This window comes from Montipora capricornis, chromosome 11 (assembly GCF_036669925.1).
Source record: "Montipora capricornis isolate CH-2021 chromosome 11, ASM3666992v2, whole genome shotgun sequence".
Classification (NCBI taxonomy): domain Eukaryota; kingdom Metazoa; phylum Cnidaria; class Anthozoa; order Scleractinia; family Acroporidae; genus Montipora; species Montipora capricornis.
Window position 1 is genome coordinate 29,239,588 of NC_090893.1, and position 22,500 is coordinate 29,262,087.

Below are 22,500 nucleotides of genomic sequence, written 5' to 3' on the forward strand. Positions count from 1 at the left end.
TCAGTTTTCCTTTCTCAGGCATCAACCAGGGTAAGGTCCGAAACTGATCCGTTAAATATATATAGACGAAGGAAAACCTTCCCTAGGAATGTGTGAACTCACGCTTGTACCATTAGAAGGAAAAAGACCGTATGTATAGTGGGCTGTGCGCACGATCGCAATAATCGATTAAGACCAGCTGATGGTTTCGATCTTGCAGTTTACAGGTATGTGCCGTGTAAACATAAGGAAGCTATAATAAATTTTTGAGTGTGGATCAAACAACATAAAAAAAAACCAAAAGAAACGTAAAGCAGTGTATTGAAGGTGTTTAAATCAGGTATCAAGTTGCAAGACGTCTTAAAGACATTTTCTTGCATGCTGTCAGTTCAGTAGAGTCTTTGTTTTTGAAAATAGCGTGGTTGAGATTTTGTTTTTGGACACATTGAGACAATATTTGCGTTAAATAATGGACTGGTTCCCTCCCCACGCATTCCAGGACCTTCTCGCTTGCCACACATGCAGAATGTACTGTCAACCTTCGAACGTGAACTTTTAAAGGAAACCTCCACTCAAACTAATGAATAATTTTAATGTTTGCAATCAAATTTGATCGACAATTTTCTTGTATCGAAAAGGTGAATTTTAGAATCACTTATTTTCCCTTTCAAATTTCCTGGACGACGCCATCTTGAATAATTGTGATGTGTCGTGGTTCCCCTATTGCTGAAACTATTGGGTAACCACGACATGTCACAATTTTCAAGATGGCGGCGCCCGGGAAATTTGAAAACCAAAACGAGTGGTTTTAAAATTTATTTATTTCAGATACAAACGCTTTCATTGGAAAAATTGGGAACGATGTTTCTTGTAAAATGTTCTGTTCTGTCTTAAGTTTGAGTAGAGGCTCCCTTTAAAGTGCACCTAACCCCAATTTTTTCCCTCAAATAAGTTTGCAAACCTTCTTGAGTAAATCAGTGCAAAAATTGTTTTGATTTGGATAAATCCTTGATCTTCTGGACGAACTATGAAGTTAAGTTTAATGCGTCATAGAAGACGTGCTAAAGTGGATATTTCGCCCAGACGCATCAGTTATTCGTCTAGTGCCCGTCTTTATACTAGACGAATTTAACAGACGCAGAAATAAATGTTTGCCCAAGTTCATCCCAGACGGATTATGCGCCTTACATTGATCATCCCGTCTTTACACTAGACGGATAACATGAGAGATGCATAATTCGTCTGAACGGATTATGCGTCTCCACGTCTCTAGTATAAAAGTGGCCGATCACTTCTGTAAAACGTCTTCAATTACCTTTCAGGGAGCGTGCAAACTGCATTACAGTTACGATAACAGCCTGATTCAAAACGCTTGTTGTCTTTGCAAAAGATCAAGCAAGAAATAAATGCAAAAAATTACCACAAGGCAGACATGTGGTGTCCATTTTGGAACGGTCGTCATCCGGGATCCAGATGAAGGTGAGTTCAAGGAATATCGATTTTGCCTGATGTGATATCATGATAGCTCAATTTAATTTTGCTGATGCAACCTTAAGGATATGCACGCATGACTAGAGAATGACTGAGGGGGCAACCAGAATTCCCATTAAAAGGTGCTGTTTTAATAATAATAATAATAATAATAATAATAATAATAATAATGATGATGATCTAAAACATATTGATCTAAAAACATATGTACATAAAAAATCTTCGGTAAGAAAAAGATCAATCAAGCGAAGGCATAAAACACTCGTTAAGAGATTATGTCAGTCCAGCAAGTCCCTTCTCTATCTCTAAGTCATTCTCCTGTACATTTGTCGTTGGTCTCCGTGACCTTGATATAATTAAGAATAAAGTCTAAAGAAGGCGATTGCATAATTTTTGATGGAAAATGTTGCAATCTGCAATATACCGATTCAAATAGGGAAACTTGATAAGGGGGCTGACACCAGTTTCAACAATTTGGAGGTAATGTCTCATTAAAAAGATCAATTCTACAACACTTTCACGAAACGGTAATGTTATGTTTCCAAATGAAACAGCAATAAATATGGTATCACGCGAAAGAACGATTATTGCGTAACAAAATGCGCTCAACATTGTGACAAAACAAGTCACTATAGCAACAGGAAATCCTTCTGAAAACACCCCACGAACTTGGTAACCCTCATTTTTTATTGCTTGAAAGTAATTAGAAGATTAAGTGAAAACTGGCTTGTTCTCTAAGTATGGAGAGATTGTTTTCGGACTCTATGCCTTTGTGCTGTATCGTTTGTTATCGATCTTCACGTGAGAGTGGACAAAAGGCCGAATCAAGCAGATTTTGGGATTAAATCGTCCTCGATAGCAGAGTAGTCAGTGGCTTCAGAGATTGCGAGTTTCCAGTCTTGTCTTCATTTAATGAAGCATAGGAGCACATTTTAAAACTAGCCCTGAGCGCCTTCAATCGACACAAGGTGAAGTAAGAGTAAGTTTATTTCATTTATTTTCCTGCTGTAAGCTAGGATTAGCCGATTTTTTTCGGCATTTCATGTTTCCCATATAAACCCTACAATTCGTTACGTTGACTGAGCGTTCGAATTATGCGTTTGGGTCGCCTGTGATATTCCCAGCTATGTTCGGAAATTTGATTGATGGAAGCCAAGACGCAGTTTGGTGCTTAGCGCTTGAAGGTAAGATTCCGCCAGAATTATGAAAACCGCAGTAAGAATAAGCGGTTCTTCTTATTTAATAATTATTAAGAGTATGTTACTTTAGAAAGAACGGTAAAAACAGTCAAACAAGGCGTCATCCATGGAGTTTGAAAGGGGTAGGTGGAACCTGCTAATTCTTCGAAATACCCAAATTTAAATAGCTGATGTTTTTTCCCGCGTGATTCGCCTGAGTGCATTTAGTCAATCAGCATTTGGACAAGTCGTCACTTCAAAACAACAACAAACGACCCGCAATGACTTTTGGGCGAACGTGGGCCTTTAAATTTTTATTCAAATGATTTTCAGAGACCAAAAGGGAGGGAAAATGTGCCTTATTGCGCTCCCCACACTAATGTGGCGTGACGTGACATTATTTGTTTAAGAACTTTCCTAACAATGACGATTCAAGTCATTCGTTGAAAGCGGGTGACTGGCTCTATTTCTGCCTCGGATTTTACCCAATCGATTGGGTATTCACAGGAGCTCATCATGAGCTCCTGGTATTCATTGAAAAATAACCATACTTTTATTTGGAATTTTTGCAGCCGATGTCGACGAAACCTGGTGCATCGAAGAAGCGACCAACAAACTTCGAGCCAGCCCGGTGAAGAGAAGTGAGTGGAACGTTGCTTTCAAAGAAGGCATTGATCTCGATCACAAAGCGATACAAGAAACGTTTGGTGAAAGCACTGAAGAGGATTTATGGCAAGATACGATTTGAGCTTTTTATCCCCAAGAAGTCAGGCAATACGATGCAAGGTACAACTGCCCCGGATTTTACGATGGTCCCGTAATTGCAATTGCTACTGAAGCGTCTGATCTTTGATTTTCTTACATTTCTATCATATTGACTAGGTATGGGTTGTAAGGAAAGACGTCAAAACGAAGCTAGAGGAAATACCCGTCCCTTTCAACGACGTGAGCAATATCGTGGAAGAGTTGCGCTTTGAGGACGAAGCAACTCGAGAGAGATGTCGAGGCTGGCTGGTTTTGCAATCCAAAAAATTTTTTCTTGCTAACGTAATCTTTCCTGGCTGTGAAATCGACTACAGGTTCATCATACGGGCACTTACAGGTAACTGAAAATGTCCTTGATGACATTAATTGAAAAATGTTATCACGACCGACAAAGGGTTCCACTTCAGAGAACGACAAATTATGGAATGTTGTTTTCCCTGTACTTTTTCACAACAGATTTATCGATTATTTTGATGTTTATCACAATTAAACTCAGAAATGACGCTCCTAGATGCGACTAAAGATGGAATTTGTCTTACAGATGATGTTATTGCCAAAAATAATGGCGTCCATGAACAAGAGGGAACACAGCTATTGTCTCGCTATCTCTCCAAATTAAAATTCACCGATGCTGACGGATTAATTCTTCCGGACGATGATCTACCCCACGGATATCTATTCAATTACCGAAGGTGTGCCCATCGGACCCTATACACTCCCCGGCCAGGGTTTACGATGATTGTGTCCAAGGAGAGTACCTGGTGCAGGGATTATAAGGAAGAAGAATCTCGAAAAACGGTAAGGTAACATACTAGCATCACAAGTACTGACCGCGCAAATTTGGAAGAACATTTCTACCCGCAAGTGGGACTTCATTCCAATATAATTTACCGTATAATTTGGGTACCTTAACACGATATGTAGAGGGAAGGCTGGAACCGATGCCAGAGAGTTGAGAAACCCTTGTCAGCAAGCAGAATGCAATTCATTGTAACTCTTAAAGGCTGACAGAGGGGCTGCCAGAATGAAGGTGGGGCGCATTGCCTTAGACTCCCCAAGGGAAAAGGCTGTATGAGCCGGTGCTCAAAAGTTCTCTCTTTAGTATAAGTAGGTATCCGCTGCCTCCTAGCAACGAATTAGGTTTAGTGCCATCAAATTTACTATTAAGTATGCCAATAACCAACCAAGGCGGATTTGATCAAACGAATTGAAAACATGTTGGAAACCAGTTATCGTTGAACCAAGGAACTAATTTTCATTGACCGGAACCAAAGCAATTCGTTTAACCGTGTTCACATCAGGTAGCGGTAAAACTTCAAAGTTAGGCGCGGTCGGCAAAAAGCACCGGAAAGACATGTACGCCTTAGGAGGAAGTGTTAGGAATCTCGGATATCCGTTTCCATGATATCACATCGAAAATATTCAGTATTTTGTCCAGCGAATTCTTGCATTTGGTGTTTGAGTATTTTCAAGGCAGATTTGGTATCTATTAGGCCTGCCGCACACTAGCCGATTTTTTTGTCCCCCGACGAAAAACCTTCACTTGTCGGCTTGTGTGCGGTGAATTCAGACAAATCTGCGACAATTTTAGGAAGAGTTATAGGAGTCACCTGATCTAACGTTTTTCTCAACATGGCGGATAAAAAAATCTGCAGTCATACGACAAAAAATCGGCTAGTATACGGCGACCTTTAGGGTTTTGAACATTTTTAGGGGGATGGAGTTACTGGTCCTCTGTTGGCTAAAGTTGTGTGTCAGAAAAATGGGTTTCAAATCAAACGAAATTCCCAATTTGCAGAATCAAGAGTAAATTGAAACAGTTCCTTATGCCTTGCGACTTCATTTTATGCACAATCTGCAATTTTTTGCTATACATTTCGTTTACAGACAGACATCCACCTTGGCACTGAAGAATGGGACCGTGATCTCCTCAGCGAGGACTGGGAACCGGAAATGATCGTGGCCAAAATGCCAGAATTTCTTGAGTTTGTCCGAGACGTTCACCAATTCATTTCTAACTGTTGCAAAAATGAACAATCCAGTTAGAACATTTGAACGTCTGTGTGGAAGTGACTTCACTGGTGACGGAGGTCTCGCGCTCCGTGGAAAACTTCTATTAGTAGTAGTAGTAGTAGTAGTAGTACTAGTAGTAGTAGTGGCAGTAGCAGTAGCAGTAGCAGTAGCAGTAGCAGTAGCAGTAGCAGTAGCAGTAGCAGTAGCAGTAGCAGTAACAGTAGCAGCAGCAGGAGTAGTAGCAGCAGCAGCAGCAGCAGCAGCAGCAGCAGCAGTAGTAGTAGTAGTAGTAGTAGTTGTTGTTTATTAAAAATTATTTGCAGCCGACTGGCTGAATTACATAATTTCATTTTAAAAAATATATATATATATATAACTATCTATTATTACAATAAATACAATTAAAAAGGAAAACATAAGGTATTTAAAATGTTCACTAACACCAACCGGAACAAAGAAGACGTCTCCACTGGCCGTGTTGGTGGATACTATATCATCCACACATGGACAGGATGAACGAATTCTTTGCCCGGTTGGTGCGAGCGACCGGGGCTTTATATTTATGCTTATTATTAAGATTATATTTATTGATATTTTCCATAGGTAGTAATTGCCTTAATTTATGGCTCTTGTTTGTTTCTATTGATTGGAAAAATCGTTCACACAATTGTTGATGGTGTAGTTCTACAGTTGACAGTCCTAACTTATCTAATCCTGCTATATAATCATATCCTGGCAATATAATTGAAATGGCGCTCTTTTCAACTCGTGTAAATTCGTACTTAAGGTACTTAGGTAAAGAATTAAAATAACTCACAACCCCATAGTCCATTACTGATCTAATGCAAGTCACATGAAAAGAGAAAGCTCTTTTGGAGGCACCTTAGCTCTCTTTAACTGAATTAGGAAGTAGATTCGTTTGTTAACTTTCTTGATTACATTATCAACATGTTCGTTCCATGTCAAATCGTTACTTATGGTAACGCCAAGTAATTTCGCTGATTTTACTACTTCAATCTCATTTCCATTTATAATAAGTGGATCAAAAGTTGGTGGCTGCTTGGAAAAGGTTATTCTTAGCTCCTTACACTTATCAGGAGGTAACTGGACTCTGTTCTTATTGCACCAAGTAGTAACTTCATTAACTATACCTTGTGCTTCACTTACACCACCCTTAGGTACGATTTCAGATGCAGTCGTATCATCTACGAATTTCCAGTATAACGGATCACCGTGCTTCAAATCGTTTATCATTAATGCAAAGAGCCAGGGACCTAATTTGGTGCCCTGAGGTACACCTGATGGGACGGAACCCCAGTCTGAATAGCAGTCATTTGCTAATTTGACGCGTTGCAGTCTATCACTCAGGAAATTCATTTTTGTCCTTTTGAACGGCATAAGAATGTCTAAGCCTGTGTGCATGGTCTTGCAGAATAAGTTCGACAAATCTTCACAGGTGTATAAGGCACTGAAAAGGGCATGTAGTGGGATTTCATGCCGCTGTGTGTGTTCATATCCAGCTCTCTGACTGGCACTAACTCAGTTCTTCTCCGGTTTTCTCGAATGCAACCGAACTTCGTTTTACAAACAAACAAACAACCAAGTGGTTTCATCCGCTGAGTCGGCTTCCTTCATAAGTGGCTTCCTTACCACAGTCACACACGCTCCAAAACGCGTCACGCTTTACCCCTCACTAAGCATGAACAAAGCTTCCCTTTCTCTTTACTTTTTGCCGTGAAAGAGCTGGTGTTAGTACTTCGCAATGGTTGTCAAAACGTCAGCCAATGACCTGCATGATCTTTCGTTAAAAAAGGTGTTCCCTGAATTCTATGACAAAACCACTTATCACTTACGTCACGAAATGTCTCATTAAATGCACGCCGAATGTTGATGAACTGGTGAACATCACGATCTAAACGCCAGTTTTCTCATTTACAAGAAGGCAATTACAATAGAGTCAGTAAGTAAGTAAGAAAGATACCTCAGTGGCAATTCTAGACACAGCTGATGCACAAGTTAAGAAAGGGAAGAAGACACTTTGTGACGCTTACATATCGGTCGTTTACAACATATACATCTTCCTTCCTTAAAAGGTGGAAGAGCGATATAAACAAGTTAATCTATATGCACTGGATTACTCGAATGGTTTAGATAGGGCTTATCCTTTGGATATAGTGATTTATCCGGTGATTAGAGCTGTCCAAATTTTGAACCACTGAGATCTTCTATGTACACTTCCCCAGGTATTTTACGTAACACCATGGAGCCAAGAGTCCAATACCCAAGAGTGAGAATCTGGTATCAGGTTTATCTCCATCGGCGTTAGAAAAGTGTCTATTTTTAAACCAGGTTTCGCTGGAAAATAGCAATAGACAAAATCGTCAGAACTCAATGTTTTACCCAATTCGTATCTCCCGAGGTTATTATAAGATTCTCTGTTTGTTGTCTTTGCATTGTAATGTAGCATTCACATTTAAATGATATGGAAAAACCTGGAGCAAAACGTTTTATTCCCAAAGGATTTGAATTGGGTACAACGTTTGGACTATGTTTATTTTCCCGCAAAACTTGGTTTAAAAATAGGCACTTTTCGGACGCTGATGGGGACTAGGTCATGATGGAGCTCAGTTTGCAGTGTCACTGAAAATTATGAACTGCTAACTCTTTCGATTGGTGCTTGACCTCCTTCTCCCTGAGAGACTTTTCATCCCCGTTGGGTTTATTGCCGTGGGACTAAGTTTATCGGGGGCTGCGGAAACCTTGGTTTTGATGCTTGGTTTTAAGCTCCCTCGGCGCGTGCTTCGCGAGCTTCTACCGCAGACATCTAAGGTGTCTGTAGGCGTGCGTCGTAATGTTTCTAAAATTAGTGAAAAAAAAGCGGGAACTTTAATGTCAGGTCGTGAGTCGGTCAGTTTTTGTACCCCAAGCCGAAGGGGAGTAGGTCCGAGTCTGTAAATTATGGGATTAGCAACTATTGATCCAAATAGTCAGAAAGAGCACACCGAGATTTACAAAATCAAAACTACAAAGAAATTTTTGGTCATTCGATTGACCGTATTCCGGAACAGTGTTACGAAAAATAGCATTGCGTGACTAGCGTTACTTTCTAGAGGCTTCGCGAGAGTTCGTAGTTTGTTTATTTTTAGGTTCGTGCGTAAGCGTTTCTAAATCGGTGTGTTTTGTAGTCTTTCTATAATTAGATTGATTTTTAATTTAGAAAGTTCTAGAAGCTTATTGTGAGAGTATATAAGTAGACGAGTCCAAGCGGAGTGTTTTTTAACTAGTTTTTTACAAGTGAAGTGAGTGGGCGTTAGCCGTGTTTAGTCAAGTGTGACAGAAGCAGTGTTTATTCAAGTTGGCGGAGGCCGTGTAAGTTTGTCAAGTACATGTTGTTAAGAGTTTTACTTCGTGGAAACTACGTTCACTTTGGAATAAATCTTCTTGTTGTTGTTCCGACAACCCTGCGTTCAGTTTAGTTTGCAAACTACCTTTGCTCAAAACATTCGAACTCGTAACAAACAGGAATACATGGAATATAAGTTAGAAAACCTTAGTTTTTACGGAGATTCACACTAATGCTAAAATGCTATTTCAAACATATTTTTATTATCTTTGCTGCTTCCAAACGCGCCAAACATACCGTTTTCATCATCACTCCGCCTGCTCTTATTCCGGAATATGGTCAATCGAACGCGCCCTAAGGGTCAACTTTATTTAGCGGTGGAGCACTACTTAGGGCCACTGCACAGAAATCAAATGAAGTCAACTCATACCCAATCGTAGGGTGGTTTTTGAGGAGAAGGGAAATCCGCAGTACACGAATTCGAAGAAAAAACCTCTCGGAGGAGAGTAGAGAACCAACAAACTTCAACTCGAAGAAAGGAAAGCTAAGGAAATGAGGTCAAAAATGTAAAAACATACCAGGAAACACTCGACAGAGAAGAATAAAAAAGGGAAAAGAAAGAATTTGAGGTGGAAATATTAAAATAGGGGGGGGGGGGGGAGTGTACTTAACAGCTGAAACAAAGAAATTAAGAGGATTTGGGTTTAAAATGTAAAAATTAAGAAACCTCAAAGAAAGAGACGAATTCAGTCAGTTGTACTCACCTAAGAATCCTGCAGTCAAAACGTTCTCATCGCGAAGAAGGGGTGTGTATAATGGGACGTCGCGTCCCTCAGTAGGATTTTCTGCAAACGAAGTGACACGGATGTACAGACATGTGTAAAGGACAATTTCTGTAGCACCGATAAGCACCATGCAAACTACCGATGGAATTCCTTATAACAAGAAATGTACGCTTCATGAAATTAACGAGAATTTTCGCGCTTTTGTTTAAGTAACGCTTTAATTTCCACGCCCGTGATTACAATATTTTCCCCCAAATCTGTAACTCACTGCAGACATTCTTGACACCTGACCAAACAATAGATTTTATTTGCGCACTTTATTTTCACGTCATTCTTTCACATTAGTAAATCGTTTACTGTACTTCAAATGCATTTTCTTCGTGTTCGCTGTCAGAAGAACAGTTCTGAACGTCCGCTTCTCGAATTTCGGTATCATGAACACTGTGAAGAACGCTCGAAGCGGCCAGATTCCTTCGCTTAACCCATAATTTTAGGGATAATGATTGCACGATCATCATTTGGAGTTTTACAGTTGATGTTAAAATATATTTGTTCCTGTTCTCAACAAATTGTGGTTGTTTTGGGGGTGTAGGAGAAGCGTTCATTTCCAACATTTTGAAATTTTACCCCCTCGTTCACGTTAATTTCCTTTACATGTACAATGAGTTAGGAAGCAAATTTCCCTTGTAATCATAACCATCACAATTTTCTCAAATTTGATTGGTGCATTAACTGCCTTATTTTGTATTAATTACTGTGTAGGGGTGTAATCGGACAGTTGGCTGTAATCGGACACCTGTTTTTGGACAGTTACATCAGCCAATCATATTAAGTGCAATCAGCTTAATCCTCCAATCACAGAATTCATCACAATAACCATAGCAACAACCGCCTACCCGACCAAAATGGGGATTTTCCAAAACGGACGAATTTGTAATATTAGACAGTGGAAAAGGAATGCAATTGTATCCTCGGAAATCCTAATGCCGGGCTATGATTAATTGGTAACAGGACTTCGTGCCGTCCAATTCGGTCTGTAATCATACTCGTGATTAAACAAATCAGACTCCCGCTACGCGGTCGTCCGATTTTGTTAATCACTCGTATGATTACAGACCGAATTGGACTCCACTCAGTCCTATTAACATTATAAATCGCGTTAATTGCAGTCGCGTTAATTTCAAACTCCTTACAATTGCTCCACTAATTTGCGAGGCAGTAAATGGGAAAAAATGTCCTTGAGTCTTTTTGCGCAAAACACAAAGCTTCTAAAATAAGACTATGACGCACTGAATTTCTTACTGAAGGCACATTCAAGCGGTAATTTACTTACTTTCAACCCGCACGAGGATAAGTGTCTCCCTTTCTTCTAGAAAGTCACTGGCGTTAGACGACTGGTTATTCGCTAGGTTTTTCACCGAACCACTCAAATCCGACAGATCAATAATAACTGCAAGAATAATGAAACAATGGATAAGCTTTCCAGAATTCTCTTCAAATTATCTTCATATTTGTAATGACAATTTCAATTACGGTTGCCTTGGAAGTTACCTGTTCCTTCATTTGTAAAATCGCAAACTAAAATTTATTCCTGTCAAAAATTGCACTTTTAAGGATAACTTCGAAAAAAGACAGAGAAGGCCGTACGTTCCAATTTTTGGAACTGAGCAAGATAGAAAGCCTGTGTTCGTCATATTGACCTTTGAATGGTACAAAATCAACTCAAGCTAAATCAAGAAAAAAGAGCTATTGTTTGAATAATATCTGTTTTAAGGGCCCTAATTAGTCCTTACTATAATGTGCCCTTCTCCATTCAATATTCTTTTTGGAAATAACTAATACATCTTAACTGTTTAAATTTACCTACTTTGTTATCTCTATTTATATGTATTTGCCTAATGAATGGAGTGAATCTAATAAAAAAAAAAAAACCGGAGGTGCTAGTATTCTCATCTCGATATCGCCCAAGATCGAGCATTCATCACTTGAGCATTGTTAATGAGGTAGTTAATTGTTCCTCAACAGCAAAGGACATTGGTGTCATTCTTGATGAATCTCTGCCCATGGTTCCACACGTTACAGCAGTGTGTAAATATCTGCATTCTTCATTTACGTAACATGTCTAGGATTAGGAAGTTACTTGAACTGGCTCAAACCAGTTTCAACACTTGAAAGAAACGTTCTTATTAGAAAGAATGTCACTACAACACTTATCAGTTGTCCGCAATGTTATTGCACCATATCAAACACCAATTATTGCTGAAAACGATTCGGTTATTTTTGTGACGTAAACGTTACCATGGCAACAGGAAAGCCCTGCAAAGACACCCCATATTTTGGTTTTAGCTGGTCATACCTCAAAACAAACTCAGTGACCCCCATTTGTTATTTCTGAAATGTAATCAGCATGCCAGAATTAAACTCTCTGCAAAGTTTAAAAAATTCTGTGGAGCAGCTTCAGAGCCACCTTAAATAATTGAAAATTTAAGGTAGCCCTGAATCCGCTGCACAGAATTTTTTGAAACTTTGTAGAGAGTTTCACCTTGGCCTGCTGATCACTTTTGTGCAATAAAAAATTGGGGTCACCCAGTTCGTTTTTCAGATATGAGCAACTGAAACCAAAATATTGGGTGTTTTTGCAAGGCTTTCCAATTGCCATGCTAACTTGTTACATCAAAAAAATAACTGAATCTTATTTGCAAATAATTGATGTTTCACATGATACCATAACATTGGTGCTACGTGACAAAGTGTTGTAGTCAATCCTTCCAATAACAAGATCTCTTGAAAGTATTAAAACTGGTTTGAGCCAGCTTAACACGGAAACTACGAAATCCCTGGTACAACAACTTTCATAACATCAAAGGTGGACTACTGTAACTCGTTGCTGTATGGTGTTCCCAAATATTTATTGCCACGGCTCCAACGAGTATTAAACTGCGCTGCTAGAGTAGTGTTTAAATCCAACAAATATGATCACCTCTCCTCAAGGAAATCCATTGGCTATCTATTGAACAGCACATTAAGTTTAAAATTATTGAGTTTACGAGTCTGATTTTGAGTTGACTATTTTAAGACAATAACACCATAGTGGTATCTTGCTTTTTATTTATAATATTCTTAGACTATTTTTTAGTTGCAATGGTTAGGAAATAGTGGTAATAATGGTAATTTAATATTTTTAAGTATATTGTTTATGATAAAGGGAGGACGCTATATAAATGTCTTGCATGATCATAATAATAATAATAATAATAATAATAATAATAATAATAATAATAATAATAATAATAATAATAATAATCACTTTATTTGCATAATAAAAATATTTACAAAAATTAAAATATCTCCAAAAGGTAAGAACTATAAATTTACGAGCAATATAGATATTTCTCTGTTTAAAACTGTTTTAAAACTTCCAAATAAATAAATAAATAAATAAGAAATAAAATAAAAATAGAAAAGTCATTTAATATTAGATCTGGCAAGTTCAACGGCCACATCAATGTCTTTAACATTATTGGTTCTCCTCCTATTTGATCTGGAGCCTCTGAGGCAGAGTAGCGCTGACCTTAAAATAGAGAAAGAAACTTTTCCTCTTATCCACGTCATTGTCTTTGCGTAAAAAGGATACTTTTTATAATAATAATAATAATAATAATAATAATAATAATAATATTAATATTATTATTATTATTATTATTATTACTGTTATTATTTATTCGTTGGGCTTCCAGAGCTAAAAACAATCGGATACTTTTTATAGTATCCCTGAGTCAATACAATCAAAAAGTACACTTGTTCATTTACCACCACCATCATCGATTCACTTATATACAAACAGTGAAATGCGTCAATTTAGAATATTAACCTGCAATTTAATTGACAAAAGCCTTTCTTGGGATCACATGAGCTCAAAAAAATTGACCTGTTCCCAACTGAGTGGCTTCATAGCTCAGTTGGTGGAGTAAGGTCTGGCAGCGCAGAAGTCATGGGTTCGAATTCCGTTGAAACCATCTGAATTTTGCAGGTGACTAAAAGAGACAATAGGAGGTTTTCATGTGACGTCATCGCGGCCATGCTGGTGGACGAAAACAAAAGATCTCTCCGTTACCTTCTTTTGTTCGTCCACCAGAAGTCGTACATTTCTCTATTGTTATTGGTGTCCCTAGAGGTTGGTTGAAAACGTCCTATACGCCATTTTCGAAATATCAATATTCAGCTTGATAGTGAGACAAAGACGACAAAAACAATAGAAACCCGCTGCAATGAATGTGAAAGATATTAGCATATCATCCACTTTCTTTTGCCTTTGTCCTCTAAACCTCTTTTTTTTGCAAAGATGAATTTTAATACATCAAAAGTGGCCTATTGAGGTTTTGCACGGCAGCCATGTTGCAGGCAGGAACAATAGATTATTTTCCCTATGGGAACAAATGTTCTTTCTAATGCAAAACATTTTCATTGTTCCTGTCATGCAACATTGCTGCCGTGCAAAACCTCTGTTTAAATTGTTACTTTTATCTTTCGTCAACAACCGCACTTTAAATACACATTTCTTTCAGTTAAAATTCTACAGCAAGACAACTCGTTTAGTTACCGTTTTCAGGACAATTGCATCGTCGCTTAATGTCTTCTAACAAGTGCAGAATGCGACAATTGGGGTTGAAGAGTGCCTCTTCGTGATCTTAAATATAAAAAATACGAAATTATAAGATCGATACAACTGGATGCTGACTTAAGAACGTTCTTGACGGTGACGAAAGTAACGTGAAAACGCATGCGTTATTGTCTGAATCATTCTTGAATGATGTCTCCAGAAATACGAGGATCTTGCAGGTTGCATATTGTATGCTTTCATATATAATATTAAAAGATTGTTGCTATCCAACACCCTTTATGGTTTGGTTGAGATTTTTTCTTTTCAATAGCGAGTATTAATCACCTCTCCTCACATTTTTCGCACCACCTCAACTTGTTGAGGATTATTGGGGATGCCAAATAAATGAAAATAAATTAAAAGAATTTACTGGCCCCCGGCATTGCTTCTCTCCAAAAATATTTTTTTCCTCTTTTGTTTTTCGTGTTCGGGCGTCAATATTTAAGGATTAAAATGGACAGATACCACAAAGTAAAATTAGCATTCAACAACGATACTTCACCTTGGCTTGTCTGAAATGACAGGAATGTTTACTTGTGCTAACTGCCATAATCACTGGACACAGGAACACAAAAACGGCTTGGCGGCTGCTTGGTTAACGACTTGTATGAGTAAACAAACTGCCCACAGTTTCACAAGAGTTGAGTCCTTTTCTACAAAGCATTTTCTCGATTTCGTTGTAAAGAGCAACGTTTACGGTTCAAAACAACAATATTCACCGAAATTACTTTAATTTGTTGCAAATTGGAACTCAATAAGACAAATTAACGCAAATTACACCAGCACGAACAAGCGACAAGGGCAATATTTGTGTTACAAAGTATATGTCCCAAAAGAACCTATTGATAAAAAAAAATTCAAAACCTTACCTCCATATTTCACCGTGATAAACATTTCATCTGCGCTTGGTTGAGAGCAAACTTCCAAAACCAGCAACACGTCGACTTTGTCCTGATGAGTTGCACAGCATTCGAAATGAATGCAAGTTGACAAATACTAATTAATTCTCTTGTTAAAGCATAGCTCTGTAGACACTTAAGTAAACAAATATAGGAGTGAATGCATGAGTGATCGACAAATGATCACGCATGTTAAGACGGGAACAAATTTAAGCAGCCCAACGTGGGACGTCCAGTGGCGGCTAAGTCAGCCAGAAATGTAAAAAGGGGTAAGTACAACAACGAAGACCTGGAGAATCCACTCTGAAAGAGACTTCACTATTATGGAAACTAAAAGGATAAATTCAGAGATTACTAAGTTTGACAAGTTCTTTAAACTTTTAAAGCACGTTTGTATGCCAGTTAATGCATGGGCAGCGATCCAATACCTTTCTTAGGAGGGAGTGCACCACCGTTGTTGACTAGGGAGGTTTTTTTCTTTGCAGAATACACTGTATACAAGTTGTGTAAGAAAGCCGCAGGTCATCTCGAGGGGCGGACGGGAGGGGGGGGAGGGGGTCGGGCCGGCCGCATTAATGTCGTCTCTGAACGAGCGAGCAAATAACAGAACAGACGAATGAACGAAGTGACGAATGGGCGGCCGAATTAACGATTCAACGATCGGACGGAGGACGAACGAACAGAACGACAAATGCGCGAAAGTAAGACTAATCAGTTGGATGATTCTGTTGTTTGTAACAGTATTCTTAAAATTCACCATCACGATCGCGATTAAAATCAATTTTTCTTTCAATATATATAGAAAGAACACGTCAGATTTGACAAAAATACGCACAAAGAGACAAATATCTGACTACTTCGCCAACTCCCATACTTTCAATATTTTATTCTTTAATGAGTGTTTAATATAATACATGCGATTGCTTAGAATATGAGTAACTTTGCAAGGGGATTGGCTTCAAATCTGACACCTGTTCTCCAATCAGACGAATGGACATAATCATTTCCGACTGATTGGCCATTCTGATTGGCTCGATAAGGACGCCTTATTGGTTCATGTGAGTCTCCCGTTGCTAAAATGGGCCGAAGATGTATTTCAGTCTTAGTTATGACACTCAACAGAAAATCCCTTTAAATGTCATTTTAAACGTATTCTAAGATGTTAGATACCTTTCTTTTCCAGGAAATATATCGTTACATCGACGGAGATCGCTCCCTCAGTTGCAAGTCACTGTTTGACAAAACCAGGTGAAATATGCCAGAAGAACAGTTCTCCTTCAAGCAGATAATAGGGCCAAAAAGTTTAGACTATTGTACTAATGGCCTATTGTTAACGTCACGAGTTGTGAGGTTTACTTTATAATACATTAAATGTTTACTCACGTGACAAGCCGCCATGTTTTTTACCTGATACAAACAACATGGCGGCCGTGACGTCACACGCATATGTCCTGTGGTGCTTTTTGTTTCGTGTAATTTTCAAGTTTCAAGTTGTCAACAAGGACGTCTTCTAAAAGAACGCCGGCTCAGCAAGCTAGCTGTCATTAAAGGATATATCTTGAAAGTGTAATTTGATAAACACACAAATTTTGGTTCAACGTGACATTTTCCGGGGAACCAAGACTAGCTTTTAAACCTTCTCCTCACTAGAGACTGCAGCGTGAGCACAAGCGATATTCGCCACCTCAGTAGAGTCTTCGCCCCTGTGGTTCAATGGCTGCATTACTTAAGGCTTTACGAATAACTTAAGCCATAGCCGCGCAGTTCTTCAAAACAGCCTCCCCTGTGATCTGAGAGAGTAAAAATCTTTAAATCAATTTGGTCGACTAATCATTCATGGTTGTTTAAGCAGGTCGGTTATAAACGGCATTCATGAAAAACAGGTTTACTTAGTATTACACAATAATTAGAATAGTACGCGCACTCTCATTGCTCAATAGCTTTGTTTAGATGAGAGTATCTAATCACGGCTGTGACATCACACGAATTTTGATTGGTTATGTGTTGTCAGACGCGCGATTTGATTGGCTGGTAGGAAATATGAGCGTGCATCAAGAAAATCTGTTTCAATCAAGTAAAAAGAAAAAACAGCACTTTCCTTCATTTGTCGAATTATTTTTGAGAAATATTTTATAAAAGCAACAGAGGATTTTTTTCCCATCAAAACACTCGGGGAAGATGGGAGAATTCTCAACAGTTATGCAAACCCTCGACTGCGTCTTGGGTTTGCATAACTGCCTCGAATTCTCCCAACTCCCCCTCGTGTTTAGATGAGGCTATTTAAACTCGGAAAAAGTTCTCTATTGCTTAACTGTTTCTAGTTTAATTAGTTCTTTAAATTTGATCCAAAAGGTCTAGATAGCAGCAACAATATAGATAGTCTTATAAACATAACAACTTTCTTTAATTTTCCAGACATGTTTCGACGGTACATCCGTCATCTTCAGTGTTACATATTTCATACGGCGATTTCAAAATATGCAACACTGAAGATGACGGATGTACCGTCGAAACATGTCTGGAAAATTAAAGAAAGTTGTTATGTTTATACGACTTTCTTTAAATTTATTTTTTGAAAATTTCCGATGAATTTTTACCGTGTCTAAATAAAAAAACTATATTCAGACTGTCTCTGGGGATGAATTACAAGGTAGTCCAAAAACAATATTGCAAATATTCATGACAGTGTGTCAAACCTCCAAGTTAAAAGTACCTCACGTTCAACGTTGGTCAAGGTTTCCAAACACGCCCTAATATTTACTCAAGCCTGGTTTTTATTAGCAACGCAAGCACAAGTAGTGAGTATGCTAAGTGAAAACGAACGCCGACAAAAGCATAAGAACACGCAACTGCTCAGACGCGGGGAATCTGCAACGAGTGCTTTAACTGGCAAGAGACGGTCAGAGGCAGTAAATTTCCTTGTGTTTATGTTGTGTTTCGTTTTACACGGCATAACTGGCGAAAGCACGCACAAGCGAAAGCACAAAAAAAGGGGAAAGAAAGAGATCCCTGTGCTTGTGCTGGTCTTTATGCTTGCGTCGAGGCCGTTTTCACGGTGAAATGAGAGCTGTTATGCTTGTGCTTGTGTTTGCGTCGCTAATGAAACTGTGACCCGGCTTTAGATGTGCTTGGAGTGTGCGCACCCAAGCATACGTGAGAAAATACTGAAATCTTTGTAAAGATTAAAACTGCTGGATAGTAAGTCATCCACAGGATAATGGTCGGCGTATATTGCTCGTGCTTAGCGCCGCAAAAGAGGTCCAAACTTTATTTCAACGCTTAAATTATAGCGAAAATTTACACTTACCCTGCTCGTCAGCGGTCTCCTTGATTCCCCTTCAATTAGCGAGAACGAAAGCAAACTTCTGAATGAATCTCCAAGATTTTCTGTCACGCACGCGTGACGTGACGTCTATGCAACGTCACCTCTACTCTTCTGCCATCGGGCAGGCGCTAAAATTCAAACTGGTTATAACGGGGTTTAAGGACGGTGCTTACTAATTCAAAGATATTTTTGTATGGTTTATAAATATGCGGAAAGAGCAGATTTTAACAAGTGTTATTGAAATAAGGAAAAAGGAAAATTTGGGGTAACCACGAATACAAAGCAATGTACGGCGTTCTATTCCAAATTGAAGCTTAATTGTCTCTGGAAAATTCATGGTTCCCCCAATTTTCTTTCTGGATACTAAGAGCTCTTCCTAAGTTCTGCTTTCTTCGCGTAGTTTTAAACAGCGCAAAAATAACCCTGTATTAGTAAGCACCACTCATTGGAAACCCGAGAATCTCGAGATGCGCAGAACGTATGCGCAATAACAATAGTAGGCACCGTCCTTAAACCGGTTAAGAGTTTGAATAGTTCTGGACGACATCGAGGAGATCCGTGCAGAGGTTTCCCATTTCTTCTTAAAACAGAGACGGAAATCAAGTATACCTCTGCCGAGCAAGAGATACTTTACTCCAAAACACCGAGTGAAACGAGTAGGCCAAAAAAGAATCCAAAAAAACAGTATCCAAAGTATCCAAAAAAACAGAGATAACAGAAAACTGACACACTGAAGCAAGTCAATCTTCTTCAGATGCAACAAACCGACTCTTGGGGACGAACTACATTTTCCACATGATTTCACTACGGCGTTTCTCACTGTTCCTGTAGGAACTTTTCAAACTCCGCGTCAATTTCGTCGTCAAATTCTGGATCGTCTTGGAGGTAATATCCATTATCTTCCTCGTGGCTACAAAAGAAAAGTCATTAGTAACTTTTTTAAGTGAACAGGGATGGCGCAGTGGTGATAGCACTCGCCTCTTACCAAGGCAATGTGACCCGGGTTCAATTCCCAGACTCAGCGTCATATGTGGGTTGAGTTTGTTGGTTCTCTAGTATTCTGCAACGGGAGGTTTTTCTCTGGGTACTCCGATTTTCCCCTTTCCTCAAAAACCAACCAACAATTCGATGTAAGTTGATAGAGTGGTTTTCAATTGAGTGTCGAAAGTAATTAGCAAATTGCTTTGGTTTATGATTAGTTCACTCAGTGATTGGTTCAAAGTTCTTGCGCCACTTTTTCAACCAATCAAGAGTGAAACCAAAACCAATCGTAGCTCGCACGTGCGCATTTTCCCGTGCTTTGCGTCGGCTACGTGTAATTACTTCGAGTTTTGATTGGTTTACCGGATTGTCTCCGTCCTTTCTGATTGGCTAAAGTAATTACTTTGGTTTTGGTTTTACGACACTCAACTGAAAATCGCTCTATGGTGTTTGTATAATGTTCCTAATTAGTTCCCCAGAGGCTGACAGTTCAGCTTTGAGTGCCACAAAGACAGCTTTGGTGTTGCATCACCGTGGATGGCGCATTGTGACTGGCCAATTTAGAACGATAGATAAAGCCAACTGCGACCGACTCGCTCGCAATGCCGATTAAATCAGAGAAAAACAGAGAAGGAACTGTCAAAAGATATGTCCATGGCGAGAGAAAGTGACAAAGGTTCTTTAAAACAAGAAAGGCGAAAAAACACAAGCATCTCAAAGAATACTACTGACAGATTGTCGCTAAGGTCTCTTGTATGTGAAAAATTATCGCAGAGCTCCGGCTGCAAGAGTTCATGATTGATTAGGGACCTTAAGCACGCAAGATGTTTGAGCTGCGGGTGGAACCGGAACAGAATACTTCACATGCCAAGAGAGCTAGTGGTCTCTATCAGATTCTTAAACCAATCGTCTCCATTAGTGAAAAAGACACCTACGAAGACAGCTCACTTGCGCTTGTCGTCCGCAGTTCGAAAACGATGCGTGCTTAAGCTCCCTATTGACAACTCTAAATGTCTTAGGTACCAAGACTTCTTCTTTACGAAGACAAACGAGTTCATGTGAACACGAGATGCTATTGTGTCCCATTGGCTAAGGGATACAATGCACACGGATCAAGGTTCAGATCACATGACTTCTCATCTGCCAATGAAAGTCAGCGTTATAAATATTTACGAAAACCGATTTATTCAGTATACCTGTATTCCTCATTATATTGGTCCGGGAAGTAGTACTTGTACGTGTCGTGAATCGATGCTTCTTCGTCTGCATCATCGTAGTAATCACTCCACTGATCTAAAGCGGCAACGAAAAAAACAACCCGAAATGTTTGCCTTCTTCCCTTCCGGATATTCTCGGGGCATGTCGGACTATTCAGAATACTCCAGATGAGTCATATACGAAGCACGAAGACTAATTCCCTGAGGTATTCTTACCCAATACGGTTAAACGGATACCCGTGGGATTTATGATCCCTTGGGAGGATAATGGGAGGATATCTCAATAAAACTTGGTCAAACACCTAACAGAGAAGCACGGCGCGATGCGCCCTTGTGTACCAGAATTGTTCAAAATGACCTTGGTCGGGAATGTGGTTTTGATAAGGGTCAGCAAAATTTTGCTTAGCTAACCACTCCAATGTTTGTCGGTTTTTAAGGGGATCCCAGCCAGACATCAGGCCCGGGTTGCTCGAAGCATGGTTAGCACTAACCAGCGTTAAATACCATGGAAACCTATAGCTTTTGATACCTCTTAGCCAACGATTAGCGCTAACCAAGCTCCAGCAACCGACCCCAGATTTTAGGTTTCTGTTCGAGTTGGTCATGGCAACTTTTTAGTTTTTTAAGACAGTAGCTAGTAACTAAATTTTGAATCATCTGAAAATCGGAAAGCCTGGAAAACTGCTTTACCTGGATTTGTAACAGGAGTCAAGTCATCCTGCAAGCATAAGTCATCCTGAAATAACAAACAAATGATGTCAGTGTCAATTACATGCGGCTTCTAAAGATCCCCCACCCCAAAGAAAAAAATACTCGGAATAATAAAGTACGGGGTAAGTGTCATCAACCCGAGTCGAACGCCGACGCCTCCAACATCAAACAAGACCTTCTCTTCATTAAGTTACAACATCTAGGACATGAGGTTCGCCTCCCAGAAAGCAGTATTCTCCACAAGACACAAGTTTCCCATATATAAGTTTATTCGATCACCGTGTCGCTTGATAATTGTTAACTCTCCCGCTCTCAATCTCTGAAACATCAATTGGTGTCAAACCTATGAGAATATGATTTTACAATAGCGCCCCTTATCCTCGGATAAGGACGATAAACCGTCATCACATGAGCTCAAAAAAATTGACCTGTTCCCAACTGAGTGGCTTCATAGCTAAGTTGGTGGAGTAAGGACTGGCAGCGCAGAAGTCATGGGTTCGAATTCTGTTGAAGCCATCTGAATTTTGCAGGTGACTAAAAGAGACAATAGGAGGTTTTAACGTGACGTCATCGCGGCCATGCTGGTGGACGAAAAGAAAAGATCTCTCACTAGCTTCTTTTGTTCGTCCACCAGACGTCGTACATTTCTCCATTGTTACTGGTGTCTCTGGAGGTTGGTTGAAAACGTCCTATTGAAACTCGCTCTATCATGGTTGAGAGGGTAAGCCCTCAGAACTGAGGTCGACCTATGTAATGGACTCCGTGTGATTTATTATTATTAGGGACCTTTCGATTTTAAGACGAAGACGAGAACGAGTACGCGTTTTGACTGCCCGTGTTTAGCGAAAATACTTAGGAAATTTATAACCCGTACGATTAATCTTACTTTTTGTTAGCAGTACAAGTTGCTCAGTTATTCTTATTGCTGGTAACTGAGCCTTTCCGCTGATCGAAAAATGCCAAAACTGCTACCGTGTTGTTGACTTGTTTTGACACGACGACATTTTTGAAAAACCTCTACTAAAATGACGACGGTATCACGTCTTTCCCGCCAAAATGACGCAGGTTTGGACGCGCTCATTGTTGTTCTATGAGAAAATCTCGAACTCGTAGTCGTTCTTGAACTAAAATCTAAAGCTCTCTATTGTCGACT

At 39.3% G+C, this 22,500-nt stretch overlaps 2 protein-coding genes and 1 pseudogene across 3 annotated transcripts in view; 1 reads left to right on the forward strand and 2 right to left on the reverse strand.

The window, feature by feature from the left end:
• The first annotated feature begins 88 nt into the window (after positions 1–88).
• LOC138023308 (uncharacterized) lies at positions 89–5,574 on the forward strand (annotated as a pseudogene).
• Positions 5,575–5,713: 139 nt separating this feature from the next.
• LOC138025096 (uncharacterized protein CXorf65-like) lies at positions 5,714–15,224 on the reverse strand. Its single transcript, XM_068872363.1, has 5 exons — positions 15,084–15,224; positions 14,155–14,241; positions 10,888–11,004; positions 9,534–9,614; positions 5,714–8,283 (listed from the first exon to the last, which is right to left on the reverse strand). The coding sequence occupies exons 1-5, from the start codon at positions 15,106–15,108 to the stop codon at positions 8,084–8,086; spliced, it is 510 nt and encodes a 169-aa protein (XP_068728464.1). The 5' UTR covers positions 15,109–15,224; the 3' UTR covers positions 5,714–8,083.
• Positions 15,225–15,981: 757 nt separating this feature from the next.
• LOC138025094 (polyadenylate-binding protein-interacting protein 1-like) overlaps positions 15,982–22,500 on the reverse strand; it is a 20,729-nt gene continuing 14,210 nt past the window's right edge. For both annotated transcript variants that reach the window (XM_068872361.1, XM_068872360.1), the window contains exons 8-10: positions 21,327–21,372; positions 20,616–20,712; positions 15,982–19,348 (exon numbers count right to left, since the gene is read on the reverse strand). In XM_068872361.1, the coding sequence (XP_068728462.1) occupies positions 19,255–19,348; positions 20,616–20,712; positions 21,327–21,372 (237 nt within the window). In that variant the 3' untranslated portion in view covers positions 15,982–19,254. The remainder of the gene's footprint in view (positions 19,349–20,615; positions 20,713–21,326; positions 21,373–22,500) is intronic.

Excerpts from the sequence above, each read along its gene's own strand:
- LOC138025096 (XM_068872363.1), bottom strand. The coding sequence starts at position 15,108 with ATGTTTATCACGGTGAAATATGGAG. Across the intron at positions 11,005-14,154 it reads ATGCAATTGTCCTGAAAACG|TTATTATTGATCTGTCGGAT; the intron begins GTAACTAAACGA and ends TTATTCTTGCAG. Across the intron at positions 9,615-10,887 it reads TATCCTCGTGCGGGTTGAAA|AAAATCCTACTGAGGGACGC; the intron begins GTAAGTAAATTA and ends CTTCGTTTGCAG.